Here is a 23,609-nt window from a genome sequence, read left to right on the forward strand (position 1 = left end):
TCCTAACTCTACTCACGTTGGAGAACCTCCTTCCTCTTCCCGATGTCGTATGTGCCTAGGTGCGCAACTACTGCCGGCTGTTCACCTTCTCTCTTGAGGATGTTCTGAATTCAGCTCGTGACATCCTGAACCCTGGCACCAGGGAGGCAACAGACAATCCTTGCATCTCGTCTGCCGTTACAGAATCTCCTCATCTCGCACTTCCCTCACAAGGCCGCTACCCTGGCTAAATAATTGTCCAATTTAACAATCAAATTCCTCGGCTACTCCCTGCACTTCACCTGCTGCCGACCTGGTCGATTTGCAAGCCACACACTGAATCAGCTTACCCGCCATTGTCTTTACCACGTTCCGTCCTTTTGGAAACTTTTGGCGTAGTGTTCTCTCCGCGGACTCCCGTGCCAAAGACTCGCCGTTTCCCAATGGCCGCGCCCCTAGAGCAAACTTCATTGTCTAATGTGCCTAATTTAACAATGAAGTTCCTCAGTTACTCCCTGCACTCCACCCACTGCCGACCTGGCCGGTTTTATGCTCTCGGCTGATCGCGCTCGATCAGCTATCACCTGACCGACTTCCAGCCAATATTAGCTCTCACTGCTTCCGGTTCACGGCAACATGGCAACCAATTAAACTGTTGTTCATAATTATGTTTAAGTAATCAAAAGTACATATTATAGAGTCAGATTAATTGCGATTGAGAAGGGGACAGTCAGTACTGGGGCAGAATGGATTCATTAACAAATGGCCACCAGCCATTTATACACGGCTTGCCTTTTTTTTCTGAGTCTGACCTCGTTCTAATCTCCTTGCAATGAGAAGCATCTTCTCTATTGTACCCGGTAAGAATTTAGTGCGATCGAAAAAAATTCCTACCCACATTTTTGAGTGTAGGTGTATAGGTGTGGTCTACTCGTTGTATATTAAACTGTATCTCACACCCAGTCTTTGAAATTGTTGCTCTAATCTCAATGACAAACGCATTTGTGGTAAGGAAGCCGAACCTGTAATATACTCCAGGTGCAGTCCCGCTGAGACCTTGTGCGGCGGGACAAATCAATGAATGGTAGAACATTTTGGTAACAAATAGGTATAAAAATTGAGCAACTTTGAAGTATGTATGCCAATTAGCAAACCTTGCATAATATATTGGAAAATACTTCAGAAATAGGAATAGGCAATTCAGCCATTAAAAAAAACCTATCTGTATTTTTACCTATGTGGATGACATTATATTGCATCTGCGACATCTCCTCCTGTTTACTTGTATATATTCTCTGAAGACAAATTTTGTATCATCAAACCTGGATATGTTACCCTTGTTCCCTTACGGTGAGCAGCAGGGGCCCTAGTACTGATCCCTATGGCACTCTTGGTTTCCTTTCATTAATCCACGTTGACTGCGTAGAACCCATCATTGTTTTCCAAAGGTCTTCCTTAAAAATAATTTTCAAAAAAAATAAACTAAACACAAAATGTTTTATAATTACTCTACCCTAAAGGCCTCTAAACCAGATTATTTTTAATTAACCATTACTCAATCTATTATATTATACTAAACCTAAAATTATCTTTCCCTCATACTGATGTTGTAAACAATCCCTAATGCACCCTAAATTCATCCTTCATTCTACTAATTTGTTTTGTCCTGTACATATGTAGAAAAATCCCCCTGATATTTATTGAATTGCCCTTGTTAAATGCATCTTTGATTTCCTGATATATAACTGGTAAGGTTTTAATACAGCGAAACGAGGCACTGGAGTTTGGTTTAAGAAGGAACTGCAGATGCTGGAAAATGGAAGGTAGACAAAAGTGCTGGAGAAACTCAGCGGGTGCAGCAGCATCTATGGAGCGAAGAAAATGGGCAACGTTTCGGGCTGAAACCCTTCTTCAGATTCACTTTTGACTTGTCTACTGGAGTTTGGTTTCTTGGTTGTATATAATTGAAAAGTGAGGAAGTAATGTGAAAGGCACAGTGAATCTGGTCAGAATATATTTGGAGTACAGTGTATCATTTGGAATAATGTAGTGACTCCCACGGGACCTTTCCCGTTGTTGTTTTTTAGTATGTGTTAAATGTATGTTTTAGTGTTCTTTAGCTTGTTTCATGTGGGTGGTGGGGACGGGGGGTGAGTTGGGGGAAACCTTTTTAAAACTCTTACCTCGACGGAGATGTGACTTTATCCGTACCGTATCTCTGTCCACACTGCGGGATAACATTGTGGAGCTGGCAGCCTATGCTGGGGACAGAATTCGGGGAGCTCCAACCGGAGTGGGATGTGGGATTAATGGTCACTTGGAAAGCCTGGGACTGGTTGGAGATAGGCAGCTTGACTGTGTCTGTGTCGGGGGGGGGGGGGGGGGGGGGGGGGGAGACAGATCCTATCTGACCAATTGGATTGAAATTATTATTATTTATTTTAATATATTTTTATTTATTAGAAGTACAGTAAGTTACAGTAGTACAAGCCACATATATCTTATTACATTTATTGTACCCCTTCATTTTTTAAGCTTTAAGGAAAGATAGAAATAAAGAAAGTAAAGAAAGAGAGATAGTCGTGTTAGTGTGAAAGAGTGATCAAAAAGAAAAACCCGTTAAACAAAGAATTAGAGAAGAAAGTTAAGAAATAGGCCATAGAAAAAAAAAAGAAAAAAAGAAACACAAGCTCTATTATAAATACCGCGCAAAAAGGGATATACCAACTTCATATTTTTCATCCCCCCCCTTACCAGAACCTGACACCATTTCTTTTTTAAAGTACGGTTGCACCTTATACTTGTAATAAGTCGATAAATGCAGACCACGTCTTTTGGAAGTGGTCTGATTTGCCTGCAAGGAGGAGTCTCATATCTTCCAGGTGTAATGTTTCAAACATATTTGAGATCCACATATTTATTGTTGGAATAGGAGCGTTTTTCCAGAATTTAAGTATAAGCTTTTTTCCCGTTATTAACCCATAATCAAATAAATTCCTTTGAAATACATTTAGTTCAGGGCTACCTTCCATTGTTCCAAAGATAATCCATTCTGCTTTTGGTATCAGTTTTATTTTAAATAATTTTGTGAAGATTTCAAAAATTTCAGTCCAGAATTTTTGAATTTTTATACAAAAAACAAATGAGTGCGCTATAGTAGCTTCTTGAGAACGGCATTTATCACAAATAGGTGAGACGTTAGGTTTTTGAATAGTATAATCTATGTAAGATTTAAAATTGAATTAGAATACGTCTTGCGTTAATCGAGCATTTATGCACATATAGTAAATGTTTATCCCAGCTCTCTTTTGAAATTTTTATAGCTAGTTCTTGTTCCCAGTCTCTTCTAATACCGTTGGTTGATGGATTTTCTATATTTAGAATGATGTTATACAAGTATGATATTACATTTGCTGATTCTGCCTTTGTCTTCATTGCTTCGTCCAGTAAATCTGGTGGCATATTATAATAATCTTGTGTATATTTTTTTCAAATAATCACATATTTGAAAATATTTAAAATAATGATTATTTCTCAGATTATATTTTAATTGTAAATGTTGGAATGATAATAATTTTCCAGTTTCATACAAGTCTCCGAGCGTTTTAATTCCTATTCTTTCCGGATTGAAATTTTTGAAGTGAATAAAATGTACTGATGCAGTGCAATGCAATGTATTGGTGCTGCAAGGCAGTGCAGTAGATGTGATTTATATGGATACCAGTAAAGCCTTGGACACTGTCCCACATAGTACATAAGGTTGGGGTCTATGGAGCCGGGGAAGTTGGCAAATTGCAGCCAAACTACACCTGGGGGACAACTGAGAGTTGAGTAGCTGGAATGTACTGGTGATAGCACTCACTAATGGTGCTTGTGTCCAGATAGTCAAGGAGAGACAGAGTGTTGGAGTACCTCTGGGTGAGGCAGCATCCCTGGGGAACACGGATAGGTGATGTGATGATAGGTGATGTTGGGATCCTTTTTCAGACTGAGTTGTCTGGCCAATCACTGGAAATTACCAGGGCACAAGACTGGGCCAAGTGCTGGTGGGATTATTAGAGATGAATGCCCACCAGTCAGTGTGGATATGATGCGTAGGAAGGCACTGCAGATGCTGGTTTACACCCAAGGCAGACGCGATGCTGGAGTAACTCGGCAGGACAGGCTGCATCGCTAGAGAGAAGGAATACATAACGTTTCGTGTCGAGATCCTTCAGAGTGGAGAAGGGTCTTGACCCGAAGCGTCACCCACTTCTCCCCAGAGATACTGCCTGCTGTGCTGAGTTACTCCAGCATCTCGTGTCAATCTTCAGTGTGGATATAATGTTGGGATGACTGTGGTTCCATGCTGAATAACTACTTCACATTGTGTAAGTGCAAGATTATTGCGTACAGTTTTGATCTCCTAATCTGAGGAAAGACATTCTTGCCATAGAGGGAGTACAGAGAAGGTTCACCAGACTGATTCCTGGGATGGCAGGACTTTCATATGAAGAAAGACTGGATAGACTCGGTTTGTACTCGCTAGAATTTAGAAGATTGAGGTGGGATCTCATAGAAACTTACAAAATTCTTAAGGGGTTGGACAGGCTAGATGCAGGAAGATTGTTCCCGATGTTGGGGAAGTCTAGAACAAGGGGTCACAGTTTAAGGATAAGGGGGAAGTCTTTTAGGACCGAGATGAGAGAAACATTTTTCACACAGAGAGTGGTGAATCTGTGGAATTCTCTGCCACAGAAGGTAGTTGAGGCCAGTTCATTGGCTATGTTTAAGTTAGATGTGGCCCTTGTGGCTAAAGGGATCAGGTGGTATGGAGAGAAGGCAGGTACAGGATACTGAGTTGGATGATCAGCCATGATCATATTGAATGGCGGTGCAGGCTCGAAGGGCCGAATGGCCTACTCCTGCACCTATTTTCTATGTTTCTATGAAAGATGTGACCTGCCAAGGAAGGTAACGTTAACCTGTGTTGTTGTTTTACAGATGGTCGTCAGGAGAGAGTCATGTTTGACAAGATTACCTCGCGAATCCAGAAGCTGTGTTATGGTCTGAACCCTGAGTTCGTAGATCCAGTAAGTGGTTGATTATGCTCATGAATTTCTGCTGCGATTGGCCAGCAACCAGTTCCCAAATCGAATCCATTTCATAAATGTGAACTCTATGTCTGTGATTTACAGGATAATTATCAGATTTCTAAACCATTGGGAAAGCCAGCTCCATGTCCTCGTTGCAGTCTCTGCAGCGTGCCAAAGTGCTTTGCCGTTATTGAAGCCCATTTTGTAGTCAGTGTAAAAGGTTGAAGTCAAACTCTGCCATCTGCAGCTGATCTAGTGCCAAGCATGGCCGTGATCCAACAGCAGTGTCCTTACTTGGAGGAGTTAACTCTGGAAATGTGATAGAATCTGGTCAGCCTCAACCAAAGGCTCTGTATTAGTGACTTTGAATGTCAACAGACAACGGCCGCCAGCATCTTGCTGCCTCTAAGCTGTGAATTATTGTCCTGGACTGTCCGAGATACCAAAGTTCTTGGGTGTATTTGAAGATTCATAGCACATGTTTACAGAGGATCTCTCCTCAAGATCTTGTTGCTTGTCACATGAGTCTAGATTCAGTGAAATGCTTTATTCTGCACAGTGCCCAGTAAAATCATACTATACGTGAGCACAATCTTACATAAGTAAGAGTGCAACATTTGTAGTGCGTTAAAAATAATAGTCAACTTCTTCCGAGGCAGTACGGGTCTCACTGTGTTTCTGGTGCCAACTTTTAGTTTTCAAGTATTAAGTTCTTTTAAAATAAAATGGAGCCTTAACTTGGCCTTAAAGACCCAATGTCCTGGCAGCAACAACACCAGATGTTTTGATCCGGCACTTATCAGTCTGCCCCATTTCCCCCCACAGATACATCTTGAGCATGTATCACTCCACAATGTTGCAGAAACTGTCAGTGTTATGCAGTCACATTGTGGTTTATGGAGATTACAGGGCACTAGGTGGATAGCATGTTTTTGCCATTATAACAGTGACCACCCATTAAAAGATTAACTGGTTCAAATGTGGAGTTTTGAAGCATCTTTAACTTTAGATGCTTCAGACGCAGATAAGGCACTGCTGGCTTGTTCTGGGAATGAAGCTCACTTGGAGACTGGATAGATTTCTTGTTATGTGAGAGGACAGCAAATGCTGTCACACCAGCTGGCAGTTGCAAGTTGTAGCAGGTGTCCTGCTGCTGATTTGATGTTTATCTACTAAGGCACAGATTACGATGAAGGTGATTCAGGGCCTGTACAGTGGCGTTACAACCGTTGAATTGGACACACTGGCAGCAGAGACAGCCGCCACCATGACGACTAAACATCCCGACTATGCCATCCTGGCCGCACGGATCGCCGTCTCCAATCTACACAAGGAAACCAAGAAGGTATTCTCTGGTGAGTAACGTGATGGTGACAAAGCCCTGCAGCTCACGTTCATACTGCACACTGTATTAATAAAACAACACTTGCCCCACACATTCCCTTTCAACTTTGCTCCTCCCATCTGAAACCTATGGCCTCTAGTCTTTGACATTTCCAGCCTGGAAAAATACTCTGTTTTTCTATCCTATATGTAACTTGTACACCTACATCCCTCTGCATCAATGCTCCGGTGCGGTCTGGTCACTAAAAGTGTACTTTCTCCAGATCAAACTCCAGCTGCCATTTCCCTGCTCACTTACATCCCTACATTCTCTACATCCCGACCACGGATGAACATCTGGGAAAATCGGAGGGGAGGCTGGCTGAACAATGGTGCCTTCCTCACCTTGGTGCCACTGTGTTGTGTTGTGTCGTGGACTTTCTGTGTTTGTGCTTTTTTTTTTAATTTTATTTTTTTTAATTCTATTTTATTTTATTTTATTTTTTCTATTTTTTTTTTTTAATATGTTTTAATATTTATTATTTATTTATTTTTATGATACTGACTGTAAAGGGAAATTCATTTTGTTGTCTCTAATTGAGACAATGACAATAGATTTGAATACAATACAATACAATTACTTCAACTGGTCTTTATCCGACTGTATTCTTTGACAACCTTCCTCCCTATCCATAATTATACTAGGTAGACAAAAGTGCTGGAGAAACTCAGCGGGTGCAGCAGCAACCCTTCTTCAGGTTTCGGCCCGAAACGTTGCCTGTTTCCTTCGCTCCATAGATGCTGCTGCACCCGCTGAGTTTCTCCAGCACTTTTGTCTACCTTCCATTTTCCAGCATCTGCAGTTCCTTCTTAAACCCATAATTATACTTATTTTTTTGCCCGCAAACTTGCTAATCAACCCACCTACCTGTAAATTACAAGCAACACCTGTGGTCAGACCTCTAGTCAGAAGAACCTCTCAACCACCACCTGCTTTCTTCTATGGCTCAGTTGATTTTGAATCCATGCTTCCACCTTGAATCCTGTGTGTTGTAATCTTCTAGGAACAGCCGAGCATGAAGGACCTTGTTAAATGCCTTGGAAACATATGTATACAATACACACTGCCCTAATCCCATCAATCATTTTTGTCGTCTCCTCAAAAAAACCTGTTTGTAAGACGTGACCTTTTCTAACAATAGCCTTCTGTACCACTGTGGACCAAAGCGCCTGTTTCCTGTGCTGTACAGTACTATATGTTCTAATATTATGTTCCTCTCAGGTCACACCTCACCCCCCTTCACTCCAGTAAGTACGTGCCCAGCCGATCCAATCTCTCCCTCAAGTCCAATCCTGGTCCCATTCTAGTGAATCTTACCTGCACTCTCGCTTGGTCTTTGTCCACCAATGTGTACCTCTTGGCTGTTTTCTTTTCCAGACGTGATGGAAGATCTGTACAACTATGTGAGCCCTCTGACCAATAACCACTCGCCCATGATTTCCAAGGAAACTTTGGACATTGTGCTTGAAAATAAAGATGTAAGTGCCTTTGTTGCCTGCGTTTGGTGTTGGGTGGAATCTGCTTGCCCCTTTGCTGCTGATGGCAACAGCTGAGTTTAGTTTATGGTCACGTGTACTGAGCTTACATTGAAACGCTTTTAAGGTGTGACAATAGACAATAGGTGCAGGAGAAGGCCATTCGGCCCTTCGAGCCAGCAACCAATCAGCGGAAAGTCTGTACATGATTGCAATTGAGCCATCCGCAGTGCACAGATACAGATGAAGGCAATAACGTGAATAACACTTAGCATAGTTAAAGTAAGAAATGTCAAGTCAAGAGTGCTTACTCTTGGAGAAGCAACAATCAAGAGATGCAGGGAGAAGAGGTTATAGACAATAGTTGCTGGAGTAGGCCAAAAATAAAAGAGATGAAGTACAACGTAGTAAAGATGAGCGGAAGCAAGAGGAATGGGTAATGTTTAAAGAGCAACAGAAGATAACTAAAAAAGCAATAAGGGGAGAAAAGATGAGGTACGAAGGTAAGCTAGCCAAGAATATAAAGGAGGATAGTAAAAGCTTCTTTAGGTATGTGAAGAGGAAAAAATTAGATAAGACCAAAGTTGGACACTAGAAGACTGAAACAGGTGAATTTATTATGGGGAACAAAGAAATGGCAGATGAATTGAACAGGTACTTTGGATCCGTCTTCACTAAGGAGGACACAATCTTCCTGATGCACTAGTGGTCAAAGGATCTGGGGTGGCGGAGAAACTGAAGGAAATCCACATTAGGCAGGAAATGGTGTTGGATAGACTGATGGGACTGAAGGCTGATAAATCCCCAGGGCCTGATGGTCTGCATCCCAGGGTACTTAAGGAAGTGGCTCTAGAAATCGTAGATGCATTGGTGATAATTTTCAATATGTTTTCTATTTTCCAATAGATTCAGGATCAGTTCCTGTGGATTGGAGGGTAGCTAATATTATCCCACTTTTTAAGAAAGGCGGGAGAGAGAAAACGGAATTATAGACGGAATAATAAACGGAACAGTTAGCCTGACATTGGTGGTGTGGAAGATGCTGGAGTCAATTATAAAAGATGAAATAGCCGCACATTTGGATAGCAGCAACAGGATCGGTCCGAGTCAGCATGGATTTACGAAGGGGAAATCATGCTTGACTAATCTTCTGGAATTTCTTGAGGATGTAACTAGGAAAATGGACAAGGGAGAGCCAGTGGATGTAGTGTACCTGGACTTTCAGAAAGCATTTGATAATGTCTCACATAGGAGATTAGTGGGCAAAATTAGGGCACATGGTATTGGGGGTGGAGTGCTGACATGGATAGGGAAGTGGTTGGCAGACAGGAAACAAACAGTAGGGATTAACGGGTCCCTTTCAGAATGGCAGGCAGTGACTAGTGGGGTGCCGCAAGGCTCGGCGCTGGGACCGCAGCTATTTACAATATACATCAATGATTTGGATGAAGGGATTCAAAGTAACATTAGCAAATTTGCAGATGGCACAAAGCTGGGTGGCAGTGTGAACTGCGAGGAGGAAGCTATGAGAATGCAGGGTGACTTGGACAGGCTGGGTGAGTGGGCAGATGCAGTTTAATATGGATAAATGTGAGGTTATCCAATTTGGAATCAAAAACAGTAGGGCAGATTACTATCTAAATGGTGTCAAGTTGGGAAAAGGGGAAGTACAACGGAATCTGGGGGTTCTTGTACATCAGCCTATGAAAGTAAGCAGGTACACAAAAATGCTGGAGAAACTCAGCGGGTGCAGCAGCATTCTTATGAAAGTAAGCATGCAGGTAGAGCAGGCAGTGAAGAAAGCGAATGGCATGTGGACCTTTATAACAAGACGAATATAGGAGAAAAGAGGTCCTTCTGCAGTTGTACAGGGCCCTAGTGTGACCACACCTGGAGTATTGGGTGCAGTTTTGGTCCCCTAATTTGAGGAAGGACATTCTTGCTATTGACGGGAGTGCAGCCTAGGTTTACAAGGTTAATTCCTGGGATAGCGGGACTATCATATGCTGAGAGAATGGAGCAGCTGGGCTTGTACAGTCTGGAGTTTAGAAGGATGAGAGGTTATCTTATTGAAACATATAAGATTGTTAAGGGCTTGGACCCGCTAGAGGCAGGAAACATGTTCCCGATGTTGGGGGAATCCAGAACCAGGGGTCAGAGTTTAAGAATAAGGAGTAAGCCATTTAGAATAGATGAGAAAACGCTTTTTCCTCACAGAGAGTTGTGAGTCTGTGGAATTCTCTGCCTCAGAGGGCGGTGGAGGCAGGTTCTCTGGATACTTTAGAGTGAGAGCTAGATAGGGATCTCTTTCTTTAGGGCTAGATAGGGCTCGCTATCTTTAAGAGCCAGGTGATATCGGGAGAAGGCAGGAACGGGGTACTGATTGGGGATGATCAGCCATGAGTCACATTGAATGGTTGTGCTGGCTCAAAGAGCCGAATGGCCTACTCCTGCAACTATTGTCTATTGGGTGTTTTATTGTCATGTGTTCCAGATAGAACAATGACATTCTTACTTGCTGCAGCACAACACAATATGTAAACATAGTACATAACATATATATACTCATATGGTATGAGTGCAGGCAGGTGGGACTAAGGGAAAAAAGATGTTCGGCACGGACTTGTAGGGCCGAGATGGCCTGTTTCCGTGCTGTAATTGTTATATGGTTATATACACACACACATACTCAATAAACAAACAATTATAGTGCAATCATAATAACAGTCTGTATGTAATTCAGAGCTTATTTGAGGTCGTCGTGTTTAATAGCCTGATGGCTGTCGGGAAGAAGCTGTTCCTGAACCTGAACGTTACAGTTTTCAAGCTCCTGCACCTTCTTCCTGATGGCAATGGTGAAATGAGTGTGTGGCCATGATGGTTCGGGTCCTTGATGATGTTGGCTGCCTTTTTGAGGCAGCGACTGCGATAAATCCCTTCGATGATGGGGAGGTCAGAGCCGGTGATGGACTGGGCAGTGGTCACTACTTTTTGCAGTCTTTTTGGCTCCTGGAGATTTAAGAGTGGAACAAATGTAATGCGTGGTTGCAGATCCACGTTTGTGACTAGCCTGGGTTGGGTGCCATGTTGTAGCTGCTAGATGTTGAGATGTGGCGAGACTGATTAGACCGTGTGTGTTTGTGAGCAGTGTTTGAGTGATTCCAAAGACCAGTACTAAAGTGATCTGTTCTTTCTCTTAAGCGCCTGAATTCTGCTATCATCTTTGACCGGGACTTCTCCTACAATTTCTTCGGTTTTAAGGTAGGGTATTTCCGGAGATGGGACTGGCTTTGTTGCAGGATCCATTCATCACTCTGCCTTATTCCTGCCATTTCTTTTCACAGACCCTCGAACGTTCCTATCTGCTGAAGATCAATGGAAAAGGTATGTGCCTTCTGCTGTCTCTTGATGCAGTGAGCTAGTTATCTCCCCTGATCCTCTGTGTAACTGGGCAGGCAGCACTTTGATCCAACATTCCAGCTCATCGCCAGTGGAAGGAGTAAAGTTTCATGCTTTTTGCCATTTTCAACATTTCTGGTATCTGGTGAAATGTCCAGCTAGAGGGGGGTGAAGGTAAAGGAAGGTGCAAAATAACTCTGTTCCTACAAGCAGGCGCAGGTACAATACAATACAATACAATACAATTTGATTTGTCATTTGAGGTTCAAATAAAATGTTGTTTCTGCAGTCATACACACAAGAAAAAGACCCAAGACACAAGACAATTTACACAGACATCCATCACAGCGCATCTCCTCCTCGCTGTGATGGAAGACAAAAACTTATCCCTCCCCTGCACTCTCCAATTCCCCTCCCAATGTCAGTCAAAGCCCCCGGCGGGCAATGGTAATTGTCCCGCAGCCATTAACGCCGCGCCGGGTGATGCAAGGCCGCGCTCCGGGTCTTGTTGCAGCCCCCGGCGGGCACTAGCAAAGTCCCGCAGCCGTTCCAAGCCGCGCCGGGGCGGTGATGTAAGGCCCCGCCAGGTACTCTTCGACCCCGCAACTCGGGCGGGAGAAGTCGCCGTTGCGGTCTCCCATCAGGGTGGCACAGCAGGTAGAGCTGCTGCCTCTGCACCAGGGGCCTGGGTTCGATCCTGGCTGCTGGTGCGGGCCTGTACAGAGTTTGCACCTTCTCCCGCGTGGGTTTCCTCCCGCATACTAAAGACTCGTGGGCTTGACGGGTGATTGGCCTCTGAATCGCCTCAAGTGTGTCAGATGGGAAAGTGGGATAACAGAACCAGTGTGAACACGGGACAGCTGGTCGGCATGGACTCGGTGGGCTGAAGGGCCTGTTTCCATGCTGTATCTCCAAACTAAAACATTGGATTCACTCTTGATCCTGAGACAACTACTGAAACACAGTCTTAAAAGATGTGGCTGGTGAGATAGTTAATACAATAGTTTTACTTTCCAAAATGAGGGTCCATTATATTGAAAAATAATGGCTGTAACTGCCTGTAGTCTTAAAATGGAGAGAGACGGGCAGCTGCAGGCCAATTAGACTAATATCTGTCATGGGTTCAAAGGTGTAATGCACCTTGTTCTGCATAGGGGCCAGAACACATGTCTGTGAGCGGATGGCGGGCTGCATCTATCACGTGTACACATGGATCCCGCTCCTTCGAGGACGGCACCCGGAGCACTGACCCCTAGTTACGGGCGCTCGCCAACATGGCGCACCCTACGGACCATTGCCTTGGCTCTGTTCTGAAGGCGGTGGCTCAAATACTCATACTCACTACGTCCCCGGCCTATTGGCAACCCCGATCCCGACAGTGAAGCCCAGACACAGAAGGTGCAGGGCTGTGACGGCGGCTTTGCGCAGGATGCGGTACAGCCAGAGATCGGCGCTGCTCGGTGGCTCCGCCATTGCGGCCGCCAACGCGGGCCTCCTTGAGTCACCGTGCAAGGGCGCCGCGGCCTCGGGAGGTACCGGAGATGATGGAAGTCTGTGGGCCGGATGATTATGGGAAAAAAACATACGCCCACAGGCCGAATGATTCCGGGGTTTCGGGTCCGGGGTCCATAGGGACTGAAGTTGAGGTTACGATCCCCAGTGTCTACAATGTTGTCTACAATGTTGGAATGGGCTCCGTTACTGAATGGTCTGGTTCCTGCTCTAATACATACACTGGTATTTGGCCACCGGTTTGATCTGTTTGCTGTTTTCCAGTGTCTGAACGTCCCCAACACATGCTGATGAGGGTCTCTGTTGGAATCCACAAGCGGGACATTGATGCTGCCATTGAAACGTACAACCTGCTGTCCGAGCGCTGGTTCACTCATGCCTCTCCCACCCTCTTCAATGCTGGCACCAACAGGCCTCAGCTCTCCAGGTACACTACCCCTTGTCCCCAAGCCTGGGCTTGTCACCATCTGTCTCCAGCTTGTGATATACTTGTAGATGCAAGGAATTGCAGATGCTGATTTACAACAAGACAAAATTAATTGCTGGAGTAACTCAGCAGGTCCAGCAGCATTTCTGGAAAGCATAGGTTGTAACATGTGGGTTGGGGCCCTTCAGACTGAAGAAGGGTCCCGACCCAAAACATGGCCTGTTCAAGTTGTCAGATAATGCTGTGTGTGCGACCTGCTGAGTTCATCCAGCAATTTATTTTGCTCAAGATTCCAGCATCTGAAGTGTCTTGTCTCAACTGTGGAAATGTGGCAGTGTCAGTGCTCATCGGTTGATGGTTTCCAGGGAGACCGGCTCTTTTTCTCCCCCATTTTTCATTTACTTGTCAGAAGAGGCCATTTGGCCCTTTGAGTTCATAATTTCTAGGAGCAGAATAAGGCCATTTGGCCCATCAAGTCTTTACTCCACAATTCGATCATGGCTGATCTGTTTTTCCCTCTCAATCCCATTCTCCTGTCTTTGCCCCATGACCCCCCGACACCCTTGCTGAACAAACATTGTCAATCTCTGCCATAAAAACATTCTTTGATTTGGCCTCCACAGCCAATCTATTCATGCTGGGTCTGACAGCTCCCGTGGTCTCATTTATTTCCTAATAACCTATGTCCCCTCGTGCCTTTCAACTCCTGCTTCTTCTGCTGCTGAATGCTCAATGTTTTTCCCTTGGTAGATGGTAGTGCAATGGTTTAGAAGCGCATGGGACCAATACAGGCAATTGGTCGTAGCCCAGAATGCCAGGCTGGTTGGTGGGCATGGAAAAGGTGGGCCGATAGGCCTGCTTCAATGCTATGCAGCTCAGACTCTTAATGCCCCAGAATGAATGAACTCCAGTGTCTGGAGCCCCTGCTGTAATCTATTTGGTTCATCTTTACCACACACAATAAAAGATCTTGCTTAGCACGCTTCCTCCTGCTGCTGCTGTATTGATCTTGTTGTTATTACCACTCTTGAACCAGAGCTCCCTTTGCCTTTTCCCACACTTTCTGAATTCACTCCTGTTTCTTATTGAAGTCCAGGACAAGGGGTCACAGCTTAAGGATAAGGGGGAAATCCTTTAAAACCGAGATGAGAAGAACTTTTTTTCACACAGAGAGTGGTGAATCTCTGGAACTCTCTGCCGCAGAGGGTAGTCGAGGCCAGTTCATTGGCTATATTTAAGAGGGAGTTAGATGTGGCCCTTGTGGCTAAGGGGATCAGAGGGTATGGAGAGAAGGCAGGTACGGGATACTGAGTTTGGATGATCAGCCATGATCATATTGAATGGCGGTGCAGGCTCGAAGGGCCGAATGGCCTACTCCTGTACCTAATTTCCATGTTTCTATTGTTCCCTCTGGCCTGGTTGCTTAGCCTGCTGTTTGCCTTGCAGCTGCTTCCTGCTCACCATGAGGGACGACAGCATTGAAGGCATTTATGATACTCTGAAGCAGTGCGCTCTGATTTCCAAATCTGCTGGCGGTATAGGTGTTGCTGTGAGCTGCATCCGAGCTAGGGGAAGCTACATCGCGGGCGTGAGTATGGCGAGCTGCAATGTTGTAAACATCCCATTGAGAATTCATACGGTCTAGGAGCAGAATTAGGCCATTATGCCCCCATCAGGTCTACTCCGCCATTCAATCATGGCTGACCTATCTTTCCCTCCCAACTCCATTCTCCTGCCTTCTCCCATAACCCCTGACACCCGTACAAATCAAAAATATGTAATCCCTGCCTTAAAAATATCCATAGATTTGGCCTCCACAGCTGTGTCTTACAAACCAGTAATCTGTTCAATTTAATTCAATTGTAAAATACAGCATGAAAACAAGTCCTTTGGCCCACCGAGTCCACACTGGCCATTAATCATCTGTCTGAAGAAGGGTCTCGACCCGAAATGTCGCCTATTCCTTCTCTCCATAGACGTTGCCTCACCCGCTGAGTTACTCCAGCATTTTTGTCTACCTTAAACATCTGTTCACCCTGGTTCTGTAATCCCCACTTTTGCATTGTCTCCCTTCGGCATCAGAGGCCAATTAATCTACGTACCTACATGTCTATGGGATGCGGGAGGGGACCGAAGCACCCGGAGGAAACCATTTTGTCATGTGGAGAACGTGCAAACGTCACATGGATAGCACTCAAGGTCGGGATCCAACCTGGGTCTCGGGCACTGCTGCACAGTGCAGCCACTCAGACATCCTGCTGAGAAGCCTCAAGCAAATAGTGTTGCCTTGGCCCGGTCTACAAGCCGTACAGCACTGAAACAGGCCCAACTCATCCCTGCTGACCAAGATGCCCTATTCAAGTTAGTTCCATTTGTCCCCCTTTGGCCCGTTTCCCTCTGAACATTTCCTATCCATGTATCTGTCCAATCGACAGTCACAACCTATTTATATGTGAGCCACATTGCCCTTGAACTGAAGAGGCATTAATGCTGAGGATGGGTTTAAAACAAGTTACCCTTTCCCCCAAGGTTATATGTCGTGCAAAATAACAATTGATATTCTCAGTCCTTCTCCAGTTCTGGCCTCCTGTGTGTCTTCAGCTTTAAACACCACCATTTCACAGCTGTGCCTACAGCTACATTGGCCTTGAGCTCTGGGATTCTCTTCATAAACCTCTCCCTTGCAAGCTGTGTCCAAACAATTAGGAGGTATCAAATACTTGTTAATGCTCCTGTTGCCGGGGACCTGGTGCTGCTTGTGACCACACCGTTCTCTGGCTGCTGTGTACATGCTGCACACTTCAATGCCTCCTTGTCCTTTCAGACCAATGGAAGCAGCAATGGCCTGGTACCCATGCTGCGGGTTTACAACAACACAGCGCGTTACGTCGACCAGGGAGGGAACAAGGTGAGTGTGCTGAGGTTCGGGACCTGTTGTCTCTGCTGAGCACGGCTGAGAATTCAACAGGTTGGTCCTGATATAAAGCTCAGATCAGGTGGCATGTGCAGAGGAAAACAGCTATTGCTTAATTTGATGCAGTTTGCTCATCAGCAGTTAATGATTCAGGATTCAAGTTGATAACATCAATCTGAAGAAGGGTCTACGCTCGAAACATCACCTATCCATGTTCTCCACAGATGCTGCCTGACCCGCTGAGTTACTCCAGCACTCTGTGAAACGTCACCTATCCGTGTTCTCCACAGATGCTGCCTGACCCACTGAGTTACTCCAGCATCTTGTGTCTGTCTTCAAGTTGATAACTATGGGCAGAGGAGCAATGGGGTAATGTTGAAATTTAGTGATGGGTCTGCAGGAGTAATGTCAGGAAGCACGTGCAAAAGATCACGTATGGCAACATTTGGTCTAATGATAGATAGTTCATGACCATGTTAAGTTGTGCTTATTCTTCTTACGTACGGCATGCATAACAAAGTTGTAGATTAACTTGTCCTATTTGATCTATTTGTTTGTGAACGTTGGGTTGATTGCATTGGTCGAAACAGGGTGGACCACGTGAAGGTTGCAATCTTCCACTCCAGTTGAGTTTATTGTACAAAGAAAGAGGCACAAAATGCTGGAGTAACTCTGCAGGTCAGGCATAGAAACATAGAAAATAGGTGCAGGGAGTAGGCCATTCGGCAGCATCTCTGGAGAAAAGAAATACCTGAAACCTCCGGTATTCCTTCTCTCCAGAGATACTGCCTTTCCTGCTGAGTTACTCCAGCATTTATTGTCTATCTTTGGCGTAAACCAGCAACTGGAGTTCGGTGAGTTTATTCCATAGTAGAGTGAGGTGCAGGTACATGAGTTTATTCCATAGTAGAGGTGCAGGTACATTGAAAACCTTGCTTGTAAAAACATCACAGGTGCATAAAAACATGAATTAAACAATTTATTCTTTAGACACTTGAGCAAAATGAGTGCAAAAACATCTCGGAACAAAGCGAGCCGATGGTGGTGCAGGAGGTGGACCGCAGTGTTCCATTGTTGGCCTTAATCGGACGGGCTATCCAGGTTCATGAGGCTGTGTGGCAGACTGCTGCTGCTGCTGCTGTTGGTGGTGGTGCGCTAATCTATTGACAGTGTCTGGAAAAAGTTTGTAACGGTGGTCAGTCTGTGAATTGGGGTTGGTCCATTGGAGAAGTCTGTAGTGTGTTTTGTGGTAACCACTCAGAGTAGTAACAAAAGTAGACAAAAATGCTGGAGAAACTCAGCGGGTGAGGCAGCATCTATGGAGCGAAGGAAAAGCTGACGTTTCAGGTCGAGACCCTTCTTCAGATGAAGGCTGTAGCAGAAAAGGGTCTCCGGTCGTCTTGGACTCCATGCCACTGGATCCTGACTCAGATCTGTCAAGGACCGTGGGGGTGGTTGTCTGTGCACCAGTCTCCCCACGTTAAACAAAGTCAAAGGCACAGTTTCGAGCGACCGCGGATGATGCTTGGAATGTGGTGGGAGGTTGTAATGTGCTGCGCCAATTAGACAATAGACAATAGGTGCAGGAGTAGAGGCCATTCGGCCCTTCTAGCCAGCACCGCCATTCAATGTGATCATGGCTGATCATCCCCAATCAGTACCCGGTCCCTGCCTATTCTCTAGTGATGCTACAAAGCTGAACTGTTCTCTCTGCAGCGTCCAGGGGCCTTTGCCATTTATCTGGAGCCGTGGCACATGGACATCTTTGACTTCTTGGAGCTGAAGAAGAACACTGGGAAGGAGGAGCAACGTGCTCGCGATCTCTTCTACGCGCTCTGGATCCCAGACCTCTTCATGAGGCGTGTGGAGAACAACCAGGTGAGAGTTTGCTTTGGGACGTGAGAAACTGGAGATGCTGCAGTCTTCAGCAAACAAAGCTCTGTGGGTCAGGCAGCATCTGTGGAGGAAATGAAGAAGGGTCCAGACTTGACATGTCGTCTCCACATACATGTTCTCCACAGATGCTGCCTGACCTGCTGAGTTCCTCTAGCACATTTGCTTGTCACCGTTTATTGTTGGGGGGGGGGGGAAAGACATTGCTCACAATGTTGAAATAAAGATTGGGAGAATTGCCAGGAAACAAACATGAAAGTTGGCGATCGTGGGCAACACCAGCGGCTGTGTGTAGGGTTAAAATAATGTGAGCTCTTGAGCAACTCCTTAAAACATCCCCTGTTGTTTTGCATCAGCCTCATGTGCCCTGAAATTGAAAGTGCTATTCTGCTGATTTTGTTATATTTTTCGGCAGTTTTATTAGGACGTTCGGTCAAACTCTCCTGCTGCTCTAGGAGTATCTGTAGATTTTTATACACCATGGGGAGGCAAATGAGAATTGACTGCTTAATGACAGGCTGCACCAGCAGTGCGAATCTCCCAGTCAATAGACAATAGGTGCAGGGGTAGGCCATTCGGCACTTCGAGCCAGCACCGCCATTCAATGTGATCATGGCTGATCATCCCCAATCAGTACCCTTTCCTGCCTTCTCCCCATATCCCCTAACTCCGCTATTTTTAAGAGCCCTATCTAGCTCTTGAAAGCATCAGCCTCCACCGCCCTCTCAGGCAGAGAATTCCACAGACTCACCGCTCTCTGTGAGAAAAAGCATTTCCTCGTCTCCGTTCTAAATGGCTTACTCCTTACTCTTAAACTGTGGCATGACAGTCTGTGGTAATGAGCCGTGGCAGTCTGGGTAATGGTCCATACATCGAGTCCTGCCTCAGCCCACAGCTTCCCTGCTTGCTGGAGAACTCCCACTCTACTGCAGCAGTCATAAAAGAAGCTGTGCTAAGATCGTTTTGGAAAATGGAAGCGGGGAGAAGATTTACAACGCTGCAGCGAGGGGTGGAGGCCTGAACTACAGGGAGAGTTTGAGCAGGCGAGGATTTTCGTTGGAGTGCAGGAGGACGGACGAGGGGTGATGTTAGAGGTGTATATAAACGGGAACCGATGAGGTGAATGCACCCAGTGTCGGGGATTGAGGAACTAGAGGGCATAGGTTGTACGGTGAGAGGCTGAGAGACAGCACTTTCCACACGGGTGGTGGTGGTCATAGGAGCTACCGCAGCTGGCTGTGGAACTGGTACAATAACATTAAAAAGACACTTGGACATAGAAGGATGAGAGGGGATCTCATTGAAACATATAAGATTTTTACGGGTTTGGACACGCTAGAGGCAGGAAACATGTTCCCGATGTTGGGGGAATCCAGAACCAGGAGCCACAGTTTAAGAACAAGGGGTAAGCCATTTAGAACGGAGACGAGGAAACATTTTTTCTCACAGAGAGTGGTAAGTCTGGAATTCTCTGCCTCAGAGGGTGGAGGAGGCAGGTTCTCTGGATACTTTCAAGAGAGAGCTAGATAAAGAGAGGGCTCATTAACATAGCGGAGTCAGGGGATATGGGGAGAAGGCTGGAACGGGGTACTGGTTGGGGATGATCAGCCACGATCACATTGAATGGCGGTGCTGGCTCGAAGGGCCGAATGGCACCTATTGTCTATTGTCTATTGAGGTACATGGATATCAAAGATTTAGAGGGATATGGGCCAAACACAGGTAAACGGGACTAGCTTAGATGGGGCAGCTTGGCCAGTATGGATGAGTTGGGCAGAAAGGCCCCTATTCCTGCTGTGGGACCATGCAAGGCAAGGTTCAGTGCTTGGACACGAACAGATGAAGTTTCTCTGGAGCTGTATCTGACCAGTGGAGATGGCTTTTAAACTCTACTTGTTTGAAGCCGGCATTTGAGGTAAAGTTTACTTTATAGATACGGGGCGGGAACAGGTCCTTCGGCCCACCGGGTCCGCGCCAACCAGCAATCCCCGCAGATTAACACTATCCTACACACACTAGAGACAATTTCTACATTTACCAAGCCAATTTACCTACAAACCTGTACATCTTTGGAGCGTGGGAGGAAACCAAAGATCTTGGTGAAAACCCACTCAGGTCACGGGGAGAACGTACAGACTCCGTACAGACAGCACACGTTGTCGGGATGGAAGCCGGGTCTCCGCCGCTGCAAGTGCTGTAAGGCTGCAACTCTATCGCTGCACCACTTTGAAGTGTCTGCACATTTTTCTCATTGCCGTTTGATTTTGCAGGACTGGTCCTTGATGTGCCCGCATGATTGCCCCGGCCTGGATGATGTTTGGGGAGAGGAGTTTGAGGCTCTGTACGAGAGGTAAGGATCCCCTCTCGCTCAAATCCTAACGCAATAATCACCTCTTGAACGATAAATCTTGGCTAGGTTAGTAGGGGGGGGAAACACTCCGGTTCCTCCATTGTGTGAGCAGCTCCAGAGTTACTGCATTACCTGGAAGATGTGTAGCTGTGTCCCTGTCGTGAGGGTTTGTTACTGGGGTTCAACTTGTCACAGGTTGCACTGTGGCATCTGACATTGTGGCAGAAGCTGTCAAGTAAAACTGGGTAGAAATTATAACTCAGCAACGTGCCATCCTCTTAGTAATTCTTGTGCTCTGTTCCCTGCTTACCTTGAATCACCCGCACTGACCAGACTGCATCCCCTTCAAACTTTATTCCTTGCAGTGCAGGAGGTTGAGGGTGATTTGAGAGGTGTATCAAATCATGAGGGGAATAGAGAAGGTCTATTGCCCAGGTTAGGGGAATCAAGAACCAGAGGGCATGGGTTTAGTGGGAGAGGAGAAAGATTTAATAGGAACCTGAGCGGCAAGCTTTTCACTCATGGATGGAACGAGCTGCTAGTGGAGGTAAATAAAGCAGGTGCAATAACATTTGAAAGACATTTGTCCAGGTGCATGGATAGACAATAGGTGCAGGAGTAGGCTATTCAGCCCCTCGAACCAGCACCGCCATTCACGGTGATCATGGCTGATCATCCACAATCAGTACCTTGTTCCTGCCTTCTCCCCATATCCCTTGACTTCGCTATATTTAAGAGCTCTATCTAACTCTCTCTTGAAAGTATCCAGAGAACCGGCCTCCACTGCCTTCTGAGGCAGAGAATTCTGCAGACTCACAACTCTCTGGGGAAAAAGTGTTTCCGCGTCTCCCTTCTAAATGGCTTACTCCTTATTCTTAAACTGTGGCCCCTGGCTCTGGACTCCCCCAACATCGGACACATATTTCATGCCTCTAGCGTGTCCAAACCCTCAATAATCGTACATGTTTCAATAAGATATCCTCTCATCCTTCTAAACTCCAGTGTACACAAGCCCAGACGCACCATTCTTTCATCATATGACAGTCCCGCCATCCTGGGAACTAACCTCGTGAACCTAAGCTGCACTCCCTCAATAGCACGAATGTCCCTCAAATTTGGAGACCAAAACTGCACACAATACTCCAGGTGTGGTCTCACCAGGCCCTGTACTTCTGCAGAAGGACCTCTTCGCTCCTATACGCAACTCCTCTTGTTATAAAGGCCAACATGCCATTCGCTTTCTTCACTGCCTGCTGTACTTGCATGCTTACTTTCATTGACTGATGAACAAGGACCCCCAGATCTCATTGTACTTCCCCTTTTCCCAACTTGACACCATTTAGATATTAATCTTCCTTCCTGTTTTTGCTACCAAAGTGGATAACCTCACATTTATCCAAATTAAACTGCATCTGCCCACTCACCCAGCCTGCCCAAGTCACCCTGCATTCTCATAGCATCCTCCTCACAGTTCACACTGCCACCCAGCTTTGTGTCATCTGCAAATTTGCTAATGTTACTTTGAATCAATAGACAATAGGTGCAGGAGTAGGCCATTTGGCCCTTTGAGCCAGCACCGCCATTCAATGTGATCATGGCTGATAATCCCCAATCGGTACCCCGTTCCTGCCTTCTCTCCATAACCCCTGACTCTGCTATTTTTAAGAGCCCTATCTAGCTCTCTTGAAAGCATCCAGAGAACCTGCCTCCACTGCCCTCTGAGGCAGAGAATTCCACTGACTCACCACTCTCTGTGGGAAAAAGTGTTTCCTCGTCTCCATTCTAAATGGCTTACTCCTTATTATTAAACTGGCCCCTGGTTCTGGACTCCCCCAACATCGGGAACATGTTTCCTGCCTCTAGTGGGTCCAAGCCCTTAACAATCTTATATGTTTCAATAAGATTCCCTCTCATCCTTCTAAACTCCAGACTGTACAAGCCCAGCTGCTCCATTCTCTCAGCATATGACAATCCCGCTATCCGGGAATTAACCTTGTAAACCTACGCTGCACTCCCTCAATAGCAAGAATGTCCTTCCTCAAATTAGGGGACCAAAACTGCACACAATACTCCAGGTGTGGTCTCACTAGGGCTCTGTACAACTGCAGAAGGACCTCTTTGCTCCTATGTTCGATTCCTCTTGTGATAAAGGCCAACATGCCATTCGCTTTCTTCACTGCCTGCTGTTTGGGGTGGTGGAGAAGTTGTGTGAACCAGAGAGCGATGCCGTCTGGAGCTATGCTCCTGGTAGGGTCACCCATGGAGGTAAGGTCGAGGGGGAGGTCTCTGACAAAGAGCGATCCAACCAAGACTTCAACAATGGAACAGGCGGAGGACGATGGCTGACCTTAGTGGAGCGTCACAACGGCTGGGAAGGCGGATGAAGGCTGCAGCAGAAAAGGGTCTCCGGTCGTCTTGGACTCCATGCCACTGGATCCTGACCCAGATCTGTTGAGGACCGTGAGGTGGCTGTCTGTGCAGCAGTCTCCCCACGTTAAACAAAGTCATGCACAGGCGTCCTCCATGAGGGGACAGCCACACTCGTTTCCAGTGACCGCCGATGATGAGGGTCATTAGGGTATTTTTACACTTACAAATTCCTCAGTTCTATCCTTACTGACTCTACATCTGATGATGCTATGTCACCCCTCGCAAGGGACTGAATTTCATTCCTTACCAACAGAGCTTCCCCATCCTCTCTGCCCACCTGTGTGTCTATTCGATAGGACTTAGAAGCATATGGGGCTAAGGCAGGCGAATGGGACTAGCATAGAATGCGGTGCCTTGGTTGGGCAGAAGGACGTGGTTTCAATGCTGAGTGTGTGCTACAGTTGAGCTGTTGCCTGCTGCAGGTATGAGAAGGAGGGCCGGGCACGCAAGGTGGTGAAGGCGCAGCAGCTGTGGTACGCAGTCATCGAGTCGCAGACAGAGACTGGGACGCCCTACATGCTGTACAAAGATGCCTGCAACAGGAAGAGTAACCAGCAGAACCTGGGGACCATCAAATGCAGCAACCTCTGCACCGAGATCGTGGAATACAGCAGTGTGAACGAGGTGAGCCCCACGCACGTCTAGACCATGTCACTCTGTCAGCGTCTTTGTGGCTGCCCTGCCCGACCCGGCACAGGCAGGTACTGATGCTCCTGGTTTGAGGTCAGTTCGAGCAAAGATCCTATCGTAAGCAAGATAGATTACTCGACG

At 46.1% G+C, this 23,609-nt stretch overlaps 1 protein-coding gene across 2 annotated transcripts in view; it reads left to right on the forward strand.

Moving 5' to 3' along the window:
• rrm1 (ribonucleotide reductase M1 polypeptide) overlaps positions 1-23,609 on the forward strand; it is a 58,244-nt gene that overhangs the window by 12,067 nt on the left and 22,568 nt on the right. For both annotated transcript variants that reach the window (XM_055637429.1, XM_055637430.1), the window contains exons 2-12: positions 4,963-5,051; positions 6,232-6,409; positions 7,816-7,916; positions 11,115-11,174; positions 11,258-11,297; positions 13,089-13,251; positions 14,698-14,839; positions 16,076-16,159; positions 17,882-18,043; positions 20,329-20,408; positions 23,261-23,462. In XM_055637429.1, the coding sequence (XP_055493404.1) occupies positions 4,963-5,051; positions 6,232-6,409; positions 7,816-7,916; positions 11,115-11,174; positions 11,258-11,297; positions 13,089-13,251; positions 14,698-14,839; positions 16,076-16,159; positions 17,882-18,043; positions 20,329-20,408; positions 23,261-23,462 (1,301 nt within the window). The remainder of the gene's footprint in view (positions 1-4,962; positions 5,052-6,231; positions 6,410-7,815; positions 7,917-11,114; positions 11,175-11,257; positions 11,298-13,088; positions 13,252-14,697; positions 14,840-16,075; positions 16,160-17,881; positions 18,044-20,328; positions 20,409-23,260; positions 23,463-23,609) is intronic.

The sequence above is a fragment of the Leucoraja erinacea genome, chromosome 6, assembly GCF_028641065.1.
Source record: "Leucoraja erinacea ecotype New England chromosome 6, Leri_hhj_1, whole genome shotgun sequence".
Taxonomy (NCBI): domain Eukaryota; kingdom Metazoa; phylum Chordata; class Chondrichthyes; order Rajiformes; family Rajidae; genus Leucoraja; species Leucoraja erinaceus.